Source organism: Leopardus geoffroyi, chromosome B4 (assembly GCF_018350155.1).
Source record: "Leopardus geoffroyi isolate Oge1 chromosome B4, O.geoffroyi_Oge1_pat1.0, whole genome shotgun sequence".
NCBI classification, from domain to species: Eukaryota; Metazoa; Chordata; class Mammalia; order Carnivora; family Felidae; genus Leopardus; species Leopardus geoffroyi.
The window spans coordinates 137,184,499-137,198,611 of NC_059341.1; the positions used below are offsets into that span (position 1 = coordinate 137,184,499).

General features: G+C 45.9%; 1 protein-coding gene across 7 annotated transcripts in view; it reads right to left on the minus strand.

The window, feature by feature from the left end:
* The window catches only part of EFCAB6 (EF-hand calcium binding domain 6), a 250,449-nt gene that overhangs the window by 211,677 nt on the left and 24,659 nt on the right, over window positions 1–14,113 (minus strand). For 4 of the 7 annotated variants that reach the window (XM_045467278.1, XM_045467280.1, XM_045467279.1 and 1 more), the window contains 2 exons: window positions 12,957–13,102; window positions 5,784–5,995 (listed from right to left, as the gene is read on the minus strand). In XM_045467278.1, the coding sequence (XP_045323234.1) occupies window positions 5,784–5,995; window positions 12,957–13,102 (358 nt within the window). The remainder of the gene's footprint in view (window positions 1–5,783; window positions 5,996–12,956; window positions 13,103–14,113) is intronic. The other 3 variants (XM_045467283.1, XM_045467282.1, XM_045467281.1) reach the window with 1 other exon arrangement.

A 14,113-nucleotide genomic window follows, 5' to 3' on the forward strand; every position in this document is an offset into this window, starting at 1 on the left:
GACAGATCCCAGTATCCCACAGATACTCAAGTGATCAAAGTGAACATAACAGTAACAGGACAAACTAGGATCACAGCGCAACCTAATAAAACACAGGGAGAACACAGCAGCATTTCTGCAGTACTCCTGCCAAACATGCAAGCCTCGATCTAGTCAGATAAACTCACACCGGGACATGCTACACGCTGCAATCTTCAGTGTTAAGGTCCGGAAAGCTAAGGAAAGACTGAGGAACTGTTCTAGACTGAAGGACACGGGGCAGATACGACAACCAAATGCAATTCGTGATTCTGACCCGGATCATACAAGACCTGCGTGGAATGACTGGCAGAACCCGGCTGGGTCCTGGGGCTGAGACGGTAGTCACGAGCTCATGTTAATATCCATGTTTCGGTGGTCAGACTGCAGTTATGTAGAACGCTACCCTTGATTTGATTTTTTTTTTTTTTTTTTTTTGAGAAAGAGAGAGACAGAGAGCGAATGGGAGAGGGGAAGAGAGAGGAGACGCAGAATCTGAAGCAGGCTCCAGGCTCTGGGTGTCAGCACAGAGCCTGACTCAGGGCTCTAACCGATGAGCCGTGAGATCATGACCTGAGCTGAAGTCGGATGCTTAAGGGACTGAGCCACCCAGGCGCCCCAGGCTAACCCTGTTTTGAAGGACACACACACTGAAATATTTGGGGTGATGGGGCCGCTTACTCCCAAATGGTTCAGGGAAAGAAAAACAAACTGCTCTTCCCACTAAACTTCCAATTTCTCTGTAAATTTGTGACTGCTTTTAAAAACTGATAAAGCAGCAGTTGTGGTAGATACAGCTCGTAACAGATCGATCTCCCGCACAAAACAACTATAAATTGGCAAATACGAAAGCAGGAAGACTTTGGAGAAATTCAAAACTCAGGAAAAGGGACAAGTACGGAGGGAGTTTCCCATTCATAAAGGCTTTGAGCCTAAGAGTAAGCCACAGTCACTCCCCAGCACAGCAGCTAAAACCCCCAAAGAAAACCCAGTCCCTCTGGCCTGAAGAACCAGTGTGCAGAACCTGAAGTAACCACGGCCACTAAAAATGTGAGGGAAGTCTCAAACAGGAGAGAGGAGGAGACCCGCTTGCTGTTCTAAGTTCTGTCCAGGTTTCCAACGGATGCCCGAACCAGGCGTGTGCAAGCTGGACTCAGAGACCCACCGAGAAACAAAAGGGCCAAACTCATGCAAATGCATGCAAATGCAAGCAAATGCTCACTGCCGGCGAGACAAGAGTTTGCAGGTTAACTGCTGCCAGAGCAGGAGCATCGACAGTCTTCAGAGAAATGTAACAGAATCCAGTCTCCACAGCACAGTATTTATAGTGTTCAGCCCTATACTGTCTGATGTGCAGCCACAGTCACATGTGCCTGTCGAGCACTTGAGCCGAGGCTAGGGCAGCAGATGAACTGAAGCTTTTTATTCATGTTCATTAATTTAAATTTTAAAATTAATTCAATGAGGAGCACCCGGGTGGCTCACGGTTAAGCATCCTACTCCGGCTCAGGTCACGATCTCGCGGTCCGTGGGTTCGAGCCCCACATTGGGCTCTGTGCTGACAGCTCGGAGCCTGGAGCCTGCTCTCTCTCTCTCTCTCTCTCTCTCTCTGACTCTCCCCTGCTCATGACTGGAAAACTTTGAAGTACGTTTGCAATGACTAAGTATATGAAACTTGTATTTAAATTATAAATTTTATGAAATCTAAATATACATCAAGTATTTCCAATGGAAACTTAGTGTGTAGACTGAAGTCGGCTGTAAGTATAAAGTGTATAGCAGGTTTTGAAGGCTTCATACACAGAAAAGAATGCAAAATAACTACTGATTGTCGATTTTTAATAGTGATAACATGTTGAAATGATACATTTTGGACACGTTCATTAAATTAAAATATTCAAATTAATTTCACCTATTTCTTTTCAGGTGGCCATTAAAACATTTTAAGTTACACATGTGAGGGGCGCCTGGGTGGCGCAGTCGGTTAAGCGTCCGACTTCAGCCAGGTCACGATCTCGCGGTCCGTGAGTTCGAGCCCCGTGTCAGGCTCTGGGCTGATGGCTCAGAGCCTGGAGCCTGTTTCCGATTCTGTGTCTCCCTCTCTCTCTGCCCCTCCCCCGTTCATGCTCTGTCTCTCTCTGTCCCAAAATAAATAAACGTCGAAAAAAAAAAAAAATTTAAGTTACACATGTGAGTCACTACATACATACATATATATATATATATACATATACATACATATATATACATATATATATATACACACTATGTATTAAAAAAAATTTTTTTTTAATTTTAGTTTGAAGTAATCTCTACACCCAGTGTGGAGCGTGAACACAATCCCGAGATCAAGAGCTGTGTCCTCTGCCTACTGAGCCAGCCAGGCACCTCTCACGCTGCATTTCTATTGGATAACACGGGTCTGGGATGTAATCCAAATACAGTAAAACCTTGAATTGTGAGTAATTTGTTCTGTGAGTGTTCCGCAAGATGAGCAAACATTTCTAATAAAATTTTAACTTGATAAATGAGTGATGTCTTGCAATATGAGTAGTATGTGACATTGAAAGTCACATGATCACAACTGAGCCAATGGTTTCTCTCTCTCTCTCTCTCTCTCTCTGTGGGATTGTGGGTGATTGTCTCCCATGCTCAGATGCTCAGTTGCAGGCCGCGGCATTTGGCAGAAATCAGTGATTTTTCAGAACGTTGGAAGGTGCCCACAACTGGTACCAGCGTATTTTTGGTCACTTCGAGGCACCTACAGACAGTCCTTGGCTTTTCCAGACAAGAGCAAGCTTAGGAATGCTTTGCTTCCTTCTAGGTCAGGCTGCCTGCAGATAGAGACCCTTTCCTCTGCTGCCTAATTGCCAGTTACGTTATATACAGTATATGATAAGAGTTTATTAATGCTCTACTATAATCAACATCCGTGTGAGCATATACAAGGGCCCCCACACAGAAAATGATTGAAAAGAAGGGTGTTAAGAAGAAGAAGATGATTACTATGGAAGTTAAGACGGAAATCAAGAAGTATGAACAAAGTACATGAGTGGCCGAAATTGCAAGATATTATAAGAAGTCTACGTCTACATCTTGTCACAGAAGAGGAGGAGAAAAAGGCAGAGGAATCCTCACTTCAAATGAGATTATGGATATGTGTAAAATGGGGGAAACAGTGCAAAATTTTGTAGAAAAGCATCACCCAAATAAGGCTATAGCAGTGCGAGTGATGAATCTGTTGAATGACAACGCAATGTCACATTTCTGTGAAATCCTCAAAAGAAGGCAAAAGCAAGTGTTATTGGATATATTCCTTGTTAAAGCTGCATGAAATGAAAAAGATTCCATTGAGCCAATAGATATTAGTGATTCCATTAGTGATAGTGAAAGTCGTCCTACACAATAACCCTCCTCTCTCTTGTCTCCTCATACCAGCCAAGAAGGTTTTCAAAGGTAAGTGCAGGGTAATTTGTTTATTTTGCTTTATTTTTTCTTTATTATTTTGTATTATATTACAGTATTGTAATCATTTTTATGTGAATATTTTTGGGTTGTGGAACAAATCATCTGAGTTTCCATCATTCCTTATGGGGAAATTTGCTTTGATATACCAGTGCTTTGGATTGCAAGCATGTTTCCAGAACGAATTATGCTCACAAACCACAGTTTAACTGTACACTCAAGCACAAAGAACTAGAAAAATGTGACCCTCGTTAAGGGAAAAAAACCAATGCAGGCCAACCCTGAGACAATCCACATACTAGAATTATCATTCAAGGACTTTACGAATTTTTATTTTAGAGAGAGAGAGCACAAGTGAAGGAAAAGGGCAGAGGGAGAGAGAGAAAGAGAATCTCGAGCAGGTTGTGTGCTCAGCATGGAGCCCAACGTGGGGCTTGATCCCACAACTCTGGGATCATGAGCTGAGCCGAAATCAAGAGTTGGATGCGCAACCAACTGAGCCACCCAGGTGCCCCTGACTCAAGGACTTTAAAACAGCTATTTTAACCTTGCTTAATGAGTTAAAAGAAATATGCCCATAATTGAAGAAAAAAATGTAAGCATATGAATAGAAATTATAAAAAAGAACCAAATGGAAATTCTAGAACTGAAAAAACACTATGTCTAATATTCAATATTCACTGGATGAGCTTACTAGCAGAACAGAGATGTAAAGAAAGAGCCACTGAACTTGAAGACAGAACAACAGATCTTATCTCATCTGAAAAATAGGGAAAAAAAGATTTAAAAATGAACAGAGCCTCAAGGGTCTGGGGACAATACCAAAATGTCTCAGAGAAGATAAAGGAAAAATATATATATTTGAAAAGAATGGCTAAAACCCCACATTCAGTGAAAAACAAAATTAAAGGAAGAGAAATCCTTGAAACAGTACCATGGTATGCTCAAGAAGAAACAACAAATAGGTCTACAATTTCATTTTAAATCAGCCAAAGGAAGAAGAGCCAGTCCCTGAGATTAAGACTAGAATTCAGGAACACCCGAAATTCTCTGGGCTCTTTGTTTTCCTAACACATAATTCCCCTGTGGTAAAAGAAAGCAAACTGAGTTGGGTGGAGGTAGTCACCAAATTCTAGAAGGAAATAGGCTTTTAAATACTAAAAAATGGCAGACTCTGATGAAGAAGTAATGAATGAGTAAAAATATGTATATTTGTGTGTGTGTGTGTGTGTGTGTGTGTGTGCGCGCGCGCGTGTGTGCCTGTGTGTGTGTGTACAAATTAATAATTGGGTTATTGGGTTGGAAGGCACACTACTGATATTCCCAACCAACTTTTCTACTTTAGATTATGACATCGCTCCCTATGGATTTATTTTGAGAGTGTTTAATTACCATAGTATTGTGCATTCCTTTTTTAAAGGCCCTGAGGGCTCACCCACCAAATGTTGACTATTTACAGCCCCCTGGTGTGGTACCCCACCAGAAGGCCCAAGGGCCTGTCCTCCATATCCCTCCCCAAGTAACTGCATCTTCCCTGCTGCAAACCCTTGGCCCCCTACGTCTTCCAGGACAGAAGCCGAACTCCTTTGCATGGTACTTTTCAGGACTGACCCCCCTGTCCACAACTTGACACATATCCCTTTGCTTCTGATACAAACAGCACTACCCAGTTCCCTGAATAGACATGCCATGCTGATTCTGACATGCATGATTTCACCTGGGCTATTATTCTCTCTGCCTAGAATGCCCTTCCGTTTTTTCATCTGGCTAATATCCACCCCTCCATCACAACGCGACCAAAAACACCACTTCCTCCCCAAAGCCTTCTTGGACAACCACCCCATTTTTAGGTAACTCTCCTGCCTATAATGCCCATGCTTAGCAACACTTGCAAATATGTCTCATGGGACCGGGACCCCCTCAAGGGCAGGCCTGCGTCTGATTGCTCTGCATTGGGTCTAGCATACAGTGGGTGCTCAACAACCATTCAATGCAAGAACAAATGCCAAAATACTAGCTTCCAAAATATGAGTTGACCAAATACTCTTTATGTGGAAGCCTTAAAAAAAAAAAAAAAACTAAAGGAAACAGCTGTACCAGTGGTCCACACAAAACATGACTCGCGTCCACGTTGATCACCCCACATCTGCCAGATTTAAACTGAATTGTGAAAAATAAACAAAACTTGAACCACTCACTTGGAACCATGGGGGGAAAAACCAGAACACAATGCCCGCTGCAGTAACCAACCCCATCTTTTCCAGAACTGGGTTATTCTAAGTCGCTTGTGCATACGGTACCTGAGCCAGGACATCTTGAAACTGTTCTCTTGTGAGAGGCATCAGGAAGGTTGTGATAATTCTTTTCAGCTCACTCTTCGACACTGTCATGTTGTGATTGGTATCGAGCAGCTGAAAGGCCTTTCTCAACTCGTCTCCTTTATCGGTAATTTTTTGAAATAAAATCCGTTTGACATCTAAGAAGGACAGTATTGGATTTGCAATAGCAGTGGCTGTCAAAGAGATACAGTTGTTTATTAGTCGTGCTTAAAGCAAAGATCTCCAAAACCACTTCACTGCGGACTAGGATCCAACAAACTTCTAAAACACTCTTTCTTCTACCGTATCTCAATTTACGCATCTAAGCATTGCTTGACTTGCGACGGCGAATCTACGGCCATTTTTTACCTCTGAAATCTGGTCAATATGAAATAACAGTGATCACATTAAAGAGAAAAAGCAAAGCAAAGCAAATATTCCCTGTACAGGACATGTATCATTATAAGCAAAGAACATGGTCTTCAGAAGAAAATTCAATCAGAACAGTATCATTTCAAATAAATCTTCAAAATATCATATTCACTTTTCACCCCCTTGCCACTTTTTGAGGGGAAAACGTATAACTCTCAAATCTAGATCATTTCCCTTTCCAAGACAAGGAAGGGATGAGAATGGCTGGCCCCTGGAAGGTAATGAAAGAATGTCAGAAGGTGCTAAATAAGTTCCTGGGGGGGGGGGGGGGCTGTACTTCCTGGGAGGAAAAGCAGCCACGTGGGGCCCATGGCGCTGTAGATCCCAGGGGTCCCCGTGTCACCAGAGGAGAGCTGACACACCCCAGCCTCCATCCTCTCTGTCTAAGATGGAAACGGCTGTGGGAACAAGGAAATACAGTAAGTACAAATCAACTCATGGTATCAGTCAGTTTCATAAGCATGAACACGTGATTGTTCCCTTTTGATATTTTACAACCTACTCAAGAAAGAGGAGCCTAAAATGAAAGGTAGTTTGGTAAATCTGTTCTATTGACTTATGAGATTGCAAAGGCTTGGTGACTACAGTTTACTTAGTAGCTTTGCTTTACATAGTAAATTCTGGATGTGTGTTAAATGTCTTTAATGTCATCTCTTCTTTTGTAAACTCATTCACAAGCAGGAGCCAGGGAAAGATGATTCTAGTTATTTCCCTTCAAATGAGAATTTCTTATCCAGGTATCGTGACTCTCTGGCATGAGCTTTCACCAATGTCCACCTTCCCTGATGCTCGCCGAGCACCCGGGAAGCCTATGGCAGGTGCTGGGATGCCTTTCGCTCACCATGCCCACTGCCTCCTTGGGGAGGGGCACACATAACCAGGACCCACTGGAGACCTAGAAAAGAGGGTGGCTGGTTTGGGGTGACAGGCTGAAGGTCTCAGGAAAAGCTGCTTGCAAGAAAGAGGTGACAACTTCAACTGGAACTTGGTGCTCCCAAGAGTGAGAGAGGCTAGAAGCAGGGGGTACTGTGGAGGACAGCCAGTTGAGGCAAACGGAGGGACAAGCATAGGAGGCATCAGCCCAGAGACGAGACTACGAAAGTCAGCGGGAGCCAAATCCCAGGGGCTCCCATCCAGCTTCATGCTCTGGTCATGGGACACCAAGCTGGGACTTCCATCGAGAGAATGACATCACCCAATTTTCATTCTTAAACTGAATTCTGACATCACATGTAGGAGGGACAGAAAGGGGAGGACCCAGTGACAGTATGGAGACATGTCGTTAACTAACAGCATGCTCAGGCATGTATTAATGGAGGTCTACCCTAAGATCATGGGCACGGAGGGAAAAGTAGGAATGAATGAACAAGAAGTTGAAATAGACCAGGTAAGTCCCTATTGCTCCAATGGCAGATCTGTGAGCAAAATAAATGATAATTGCTATTCCAAGCTTCTACATTTACAGGAGTTTGTATATAGCAATACATACTGGCATGGATGAGAAAAAAAGCTTATGGGAAAACTAATGAATCCATTTTGGGATCTCTGAGTGGGAATGTCCACTTGAAAGCTGAACACAAACATTTCGAGATCAGAAGTGGGGGAACTGGCCATGTAGAAGCCATGGGGGAAGCACGCCATGAAGAGAAGAAGGGAGCCCTGAGAAACACGGACTTTTAAGGAAGTTTAATTCATTCATTCAAAAAAATATGTACTGAGCACCCATCACATTTCAGCCAATGCTCTAGGCACTGAGGTACTACAGTGAACCAGACGGAGGAGATCAGCTCCTGTAAAGCTTAGAATCTGGAGGAAAGAGTAAAGACAAGGAACAGATAATCAATAAGCGATAACATAATGGTAGGCAGTGCACGTGCCACAAAGACGGTGAGAAAGAACAAGGCGAAGAGCCAGGGGGGAGCTGTTTTAGGTGCAGTGGTCAGGGAAGTCCTCTCTAGGTGTTTGATGAGCTGAACCACAACGATAAAATGAGCCAGCCAGACGAGAAGCTACAGGGGACACAGCATGCGTATGTCGTGTGAGACGGAGGGCAGAAATTGCTGAGATCAGGGTGGGTGGTGCTTCAGTGTCTGCACAAGAACCTGGGGTTGTCTCCAAATGCAACGGGAAAGCTCGGGAGAGTTCAAGCAGGGCGGTGATCCCCTCTAACCTACGTTGTCTTCAAAAATCACTCCGGCCGCTGTGTAGAGAGTAGATAACACAGGGGCAAGAAATGAGGAAGAAGACCAGAGAGCAGGCGATTGCAAGGGTCCGAGAAGAGGTATCTGTGGCTTGAACCAGGTGGTGGCCCTGGATGTGGGGCAGGGGGGCAAAGTAGACAGATGGGAGGTACAGTCAAGAGACAGAGTGGACGGGGTTTTGCTGATTGATTGGCTCAGCAGGGCAGAGCCTGAAGAAACCAAGGATAACCGGGGGCTGGGCTCGAAGAACCACATAAATGATGGTGCTATTCACCGAGATGGAGAACGCCAGGAACGAAGAGCTCTGCTTGGCCGGCTCACGGTTGAGATGCCCATCAGATGAACCCAGGCAGAAAGGTCAGAGAGGCACCTGGAGATTCGATCTGGAGCTCAGGAGGGAAGTCAGAATGGGGCTATCGCTCTGGTTACGCGTGAGGCGTAGAGATGCGGGGACATGGAGTCAGAGGCTCACCTGGGAGGGAGCAGATGCGGGGAAGAGGACTGAGTAGGAGCCCCCAGCATGAAGAGACCTACACGTCCCAGATTTCCAGGGGCCCCGCCACCCCCCCCCCCCCCAAACTCCATTTCTGTCCCCGGAATCTCAGAAGCAGCCGATCCACAGGGAGGGGCTGCATGGCTCCACGTGGGCTGGTGAACCCCGTTTCGCCCTCTGCCCACCCAGCCCCGAACTCCTCCTCCGGCCCCAGGGTCATGGAAGAGCCTCTCTTGTCAATTTATGTCTCCACCTTGAAACCTTTTTTTGGAGTTTTCACGTCTAGTTTTAGTTGCTTCCCAAGAAGCACCATCTTTGCAATCAACAATTCTAATTTAAGAGTCATCAGAAATATTGGTTTGAAACTGGTGGACAGTAAAAGGAAAACTCTTTCACGTGCCTAACGCGCCTCCCAAGGTTTGAAAGGAAACCAGTAACGACACTCACACAATCGGCTGGCGGGAATACAAACTGATATCATCTTTCCGAAGGGCAAGTTGACAACCTTTTCTGCATCCGTTTAGAATATACAACAGTCACAAGAGACTGTCATTCTCACCCTAATGAAGAGAACAAGTGGGATGCTCAGTTTTAAGCCCATCAGAGAACTGAGGGACGCCAACAACCTAAATTCCGGAAAGGGCAAGCCACTCCTCAGAGGGGACGGACCCGGGACCCTTTTACCCTTGCAGGAGCAGGGGAAGCAGAGCACATTCATTCTCGACCGGGGTGAGGGAAAAAGAACCAACCATTCAGCGGCCGCCCGGGGACAGGTGTGATGGGCTGAGGCCGTGGGGCCTCAGCCACAGGGCAAGTCCGCGCCCGGCCTCCTGGGCCTTCCCGCGGGGGCGGAAGTGGCACCCCACTGCTGGGGACGAGGTACGGGGCTGTGACGGGGCCCGGGTGGGCAGGCTCTTCCCTGAGTGTAAGGCACCTGCTCACCAGAGGCTGAGGACAGAGCGCGAGAGCAGAGGCGAGTCCCTAAGGCTGAGCCCACCTCAGGGGCCCACCTGCAGAGTGGAGGCAGGCAGGCAGGGCAGAGACAGGCCTCCTCAGGAGCAGAAAACTAGGAGCTGGGCTGGAGGACAGAGAACCCCCACCCCAGAGACCCTCTGAAACTGGCAGGGGGTGCCGTAAAGCAGAGGGCCAACCCGGCAGCCGGACTGGGCAGCACTCGGATGTCCAGATCAAAGCATTTGAAAACCAGGGGCAGCTGCAACCGAATCCAGATGAGAGCTCAGTTTGGAGATGAAATGGAGACAGCCCATCTCACTTGAAGCCTGAGAGAAGAGGCGTTCAACAGTTTCTTCTGCTTCCTCCGCGCTCCACACAAATGTGTGCCGTTAAATCTTTTTAAAACTGCGAGACAAGTGAAATGAGAAAAGGTGACCTAACCAAGAGCGAAACCAGAAGAGCCACAGAGAGAACAGATGGAGAAATGATCAGGTGTGTAAAGCAGGAACGGTGAACACGTTCAAGAGATTACAGGCAAACCCGACAACACGCTGAATATACAGGGGATTTCAGCGGGGAAAAGGAAAACTGTTCTTGAAAGCACACCACAAAGCTGGAAATTAAAAGTATAAGATCAGAAGTAAAAAGAAAAAACTCATTGGATCTGCTTAACCGCAAACGGCACACGACAGAAGAAAAGCCTCATGAATATAAAGTCAGGTCCAGAGCAATCCTTCAGATTTGGACGTAAAGCAAAAAACTGTTTTAAAAGGAAACAGGGGTCCCAGGCCTGTGGTTTTCCCCATGAACAGCGCTCATTTCATACGAATTATGCAAGTACACCATTTCCATGTGCACCACCACGCAGGAGACAGAGGGCAGCCAAACACTTCGTGGTCCCCACCTTCGGGGAGGCAAAAGGTGCTAGGAGACTTTTGCTTTAAACAAGAAAAAGGAATTCAGTACTGAGAATTACCACCAGTAAAAACGGAAGGCGAGTGGCCAAAGGGAAAAGCAGGCACTGACGGCACGTAAGGCAGGTGAAGGACTAGTACCTTCCGTACAAAGAGAGCGCCCACGAGTCACCCGAAGACCAGCCCACAGCAGGGGAACGGGCAAAGGATATCAACAGGCGGCTCACAAAAGGGGGACAGAAAGCTGGCCAACTGGACAATCAAAGTTCACCTCCCCGTTCAGGAAAGGCAAGTGGACACAACAGAATACTGCTTGTGCGTGAGGCGACGTAAGAGGCGAAGTTCTGGGTTAGGATACTTCGAGGTCCACACTTTCAAGTGTTCCTTGCGGGGACGTCCAGGCACAAACTTCCGAAGGCCAATGTGGCAGAGCGCAAGAGCCTCGGCGGGAACACCCCTCGATCCACGCTGCTCTGCAGGATCAGAAAGGTCAGCTAAGTCGTGTCCACAGGGCACCGGACACGTGGGGCTGCTGAACGGTGTTGGCAGCTGCTGGCCGACCCCCATCTATTCTCCCCTTTTCCCTTGGAAACAGAAATGCTCAAATTTTGGCAGACATTCGGCCACCTAGAGATCTGTATTTCCAGACTCCCGGGTAGATGCCTGTGACCCTGCGATCCACTGGGAGGAAGCACAGTGTCCAGTCCGACTTGACAGGAATGCCTTTCCCCCCTCACAAGGCAGAATTCAGGGCATCCGTGCCTTTGTCCCCTCTGAGGCCTCCTGGCACCTCGGGTTGTGTGCTCGCTAAGCTTTCCACACATGCACTTCCGTTCTGGTAGTGTTTGCCTCAAGCCACTAAAATTCTTTACTCCCCCCCCCCACCCCAGACTGTGAGTGCCATCAGGGCAGGACCTCTGCTGGGCCCACCTCTTTATCCTCAGTACCTATGACAGTTCTTGTCACATGTCAGGGCTTAAAAAATGTTCAGGAAAGAAGGAAGGGGAGGGAGAGGGGGGAGAGATGAAAAGATAACTACTTTGGGGAAATGATTATGTTGAATTTTACTGCTTTAACACTGAGAGATGCAAACGAGTTTAAAACTTACATCCATGGGGGGTGGGAGGGAGGGGAGGGTGGGTGATGGGTATTGAGGAGGGCACCTTTTGGGATGAGCACTGGGTGTTGTATGGAAACCAATTTGACAATAAATTTCATATATTGAAAAAAAAAAAAACTTACATCCACACAAAAACCTGCATGGCAACATTTACAGCAGCTTTATTCATGAGTGCCAAGATGTCTCTCAGTAGTAAACAGATAAGCTAACCGTGGAACATCCATGTAAGAGCATATTTTTCAGAGGTTAAAAACTGGGCTACTGCCTCATCAAAAGACAGGAAGGAGCTAAAGTGCGTACCGCTAAGGGAAAGAAGCCCGTCTCAAAAGGCTCTATACAATATGATCCCAACTTGATGACATTCTGAGAAGGCAAAACTATGGAGACAGTAAGAAGACCAGTGGTTGCCCCGATTAGGGGCAGGGGGGGATGAATGCGTGGACCACAGGGGATTTTGTGGCGCAGTGAAATGATTCCATGTGATATCGTCATGCTGGACACGTGCCATTATATGTTTACTAAAACCCAGAGGATGCACAACACAAAGAACAACTTGACTGCAAACTGCAGACTTTGGTCACTAACAACATATCAATAACGGCACATCAATCGTAGCAAATGCACCTCACTAATGCAAGATGTCAATAGCAGGGAATGGGGATGAGGAGTAAAGGGGTGTGTGGAACTCTCTGGACTTCAGCTACATTTCTCTGTAACCCTAAAACTACTAAAATAAAGAGTCCCTAATGAAGAAAAGCTAAGTAAGGAGATATACTAGGGAACACGGTAGTTTTGGAATCACACTGTCTGGGTTCAAATCTTGATCCTGCCACTTTAAAACTATATAACTTCTGGGCAAGCGGTTTGATCGAGCTGTGTCTCCGTTTCCCCATAAAGAATATAGGGACAGTAAGAGAGTCTACTTCATAGCTCTGTTGCATGTGGTTAAATGATATGTGAAGCTTTTGTACAGAGTCTGGTACATACTAAACACACTTAAGTAATATCTACTGTTAGCATTATTTCTTCACAAATACTCACTTGAAGAAGGTCTAAACACACGTTGGAAACCATTCCTTGAATACACTCTACACGGTGAAGAGTGAGGTCTTAAATTCATGAACTTGTGTGTGGGAGGATACGAAATATGCCAGTCCCGTATAACCGCCATTTTGCACATTAAATCCCTGTGACATAAAAGAAAGCAGATTACGTTACTTTTGAGCACACATTACAAATGTGGCCAACCTCCTCCCTATTCTTCTTCCAAAAGGACAGCTGGAGACTCTAACAATGCTAGTCATGACCTTCTTGCCAATGTTTCAAAAACTCTTCTTAAAATGAACACAAGATCATGATTTTAGACTCACTGTTTTTAGTGGATCCAATAATTTTCAAAAGTGGGGAAATAAGGAAGTTCTTGGGTAGGAAGATCCATCCGCATCTTGACTACCACTGACTCATTCCTTTGGTGGGAGTAAGGATGGAAAGTTTGGATTCCCTATGCTCGCCTCAAGTGCCTCACTGCACATCCATCCCAGAGGCAGAGCAGACGGCAAGAGCACCAACAATGGTTCAGTAAGAACCTCTGAAAATCCTCTCCTCCATGAAGACAATAAGAAAACTGGCAAAACTTGTCAGCACCAACTTTTTCAGAACTCTGGAAATTAACCAAAGGTTTGCAGAAATCTAGGGAGTCCTTATTCATAAACAATGGCGGAATCTCAGTATGAACACCAGGTTTTGTGGCACTTCAACTTCCCCTGCTCCCGTCCACCCCTGCCCCCAAATAGGCAGTAGCCTTGAAACCAACAGCCTGCAATTTCAGTGAAAATCCAGCAGTCTGCCAATCGCTGGAAAGGGGAGAATGGGGTTGGTGCTCCTTCAAGCACCATTACAAGAAACTGTCAAAAGGCATTTGTTGAAAAAAATCAGAGGCAACTGTTGTCTAGGCTTCTAGCTGCCTAAAGGATCAGATAAGAGATGGAGCAAATAATAGACTAACAAAAAAACCTTAAAGGGAAATCTAGGGAATGAGATGTCCATAGAGAAGCTCCCACATACTCTGGGGAGTCTAGAAAGCCACTCACACATATAGAGCTGTGAACAAGCCCAGGGCTGTGTGCTTGCTCAGGAAAGAATGGAGCAGGCCCTAAACTCTTACCTTGGGGCTGACCTTGGGGCTCTGCACAAGCAGG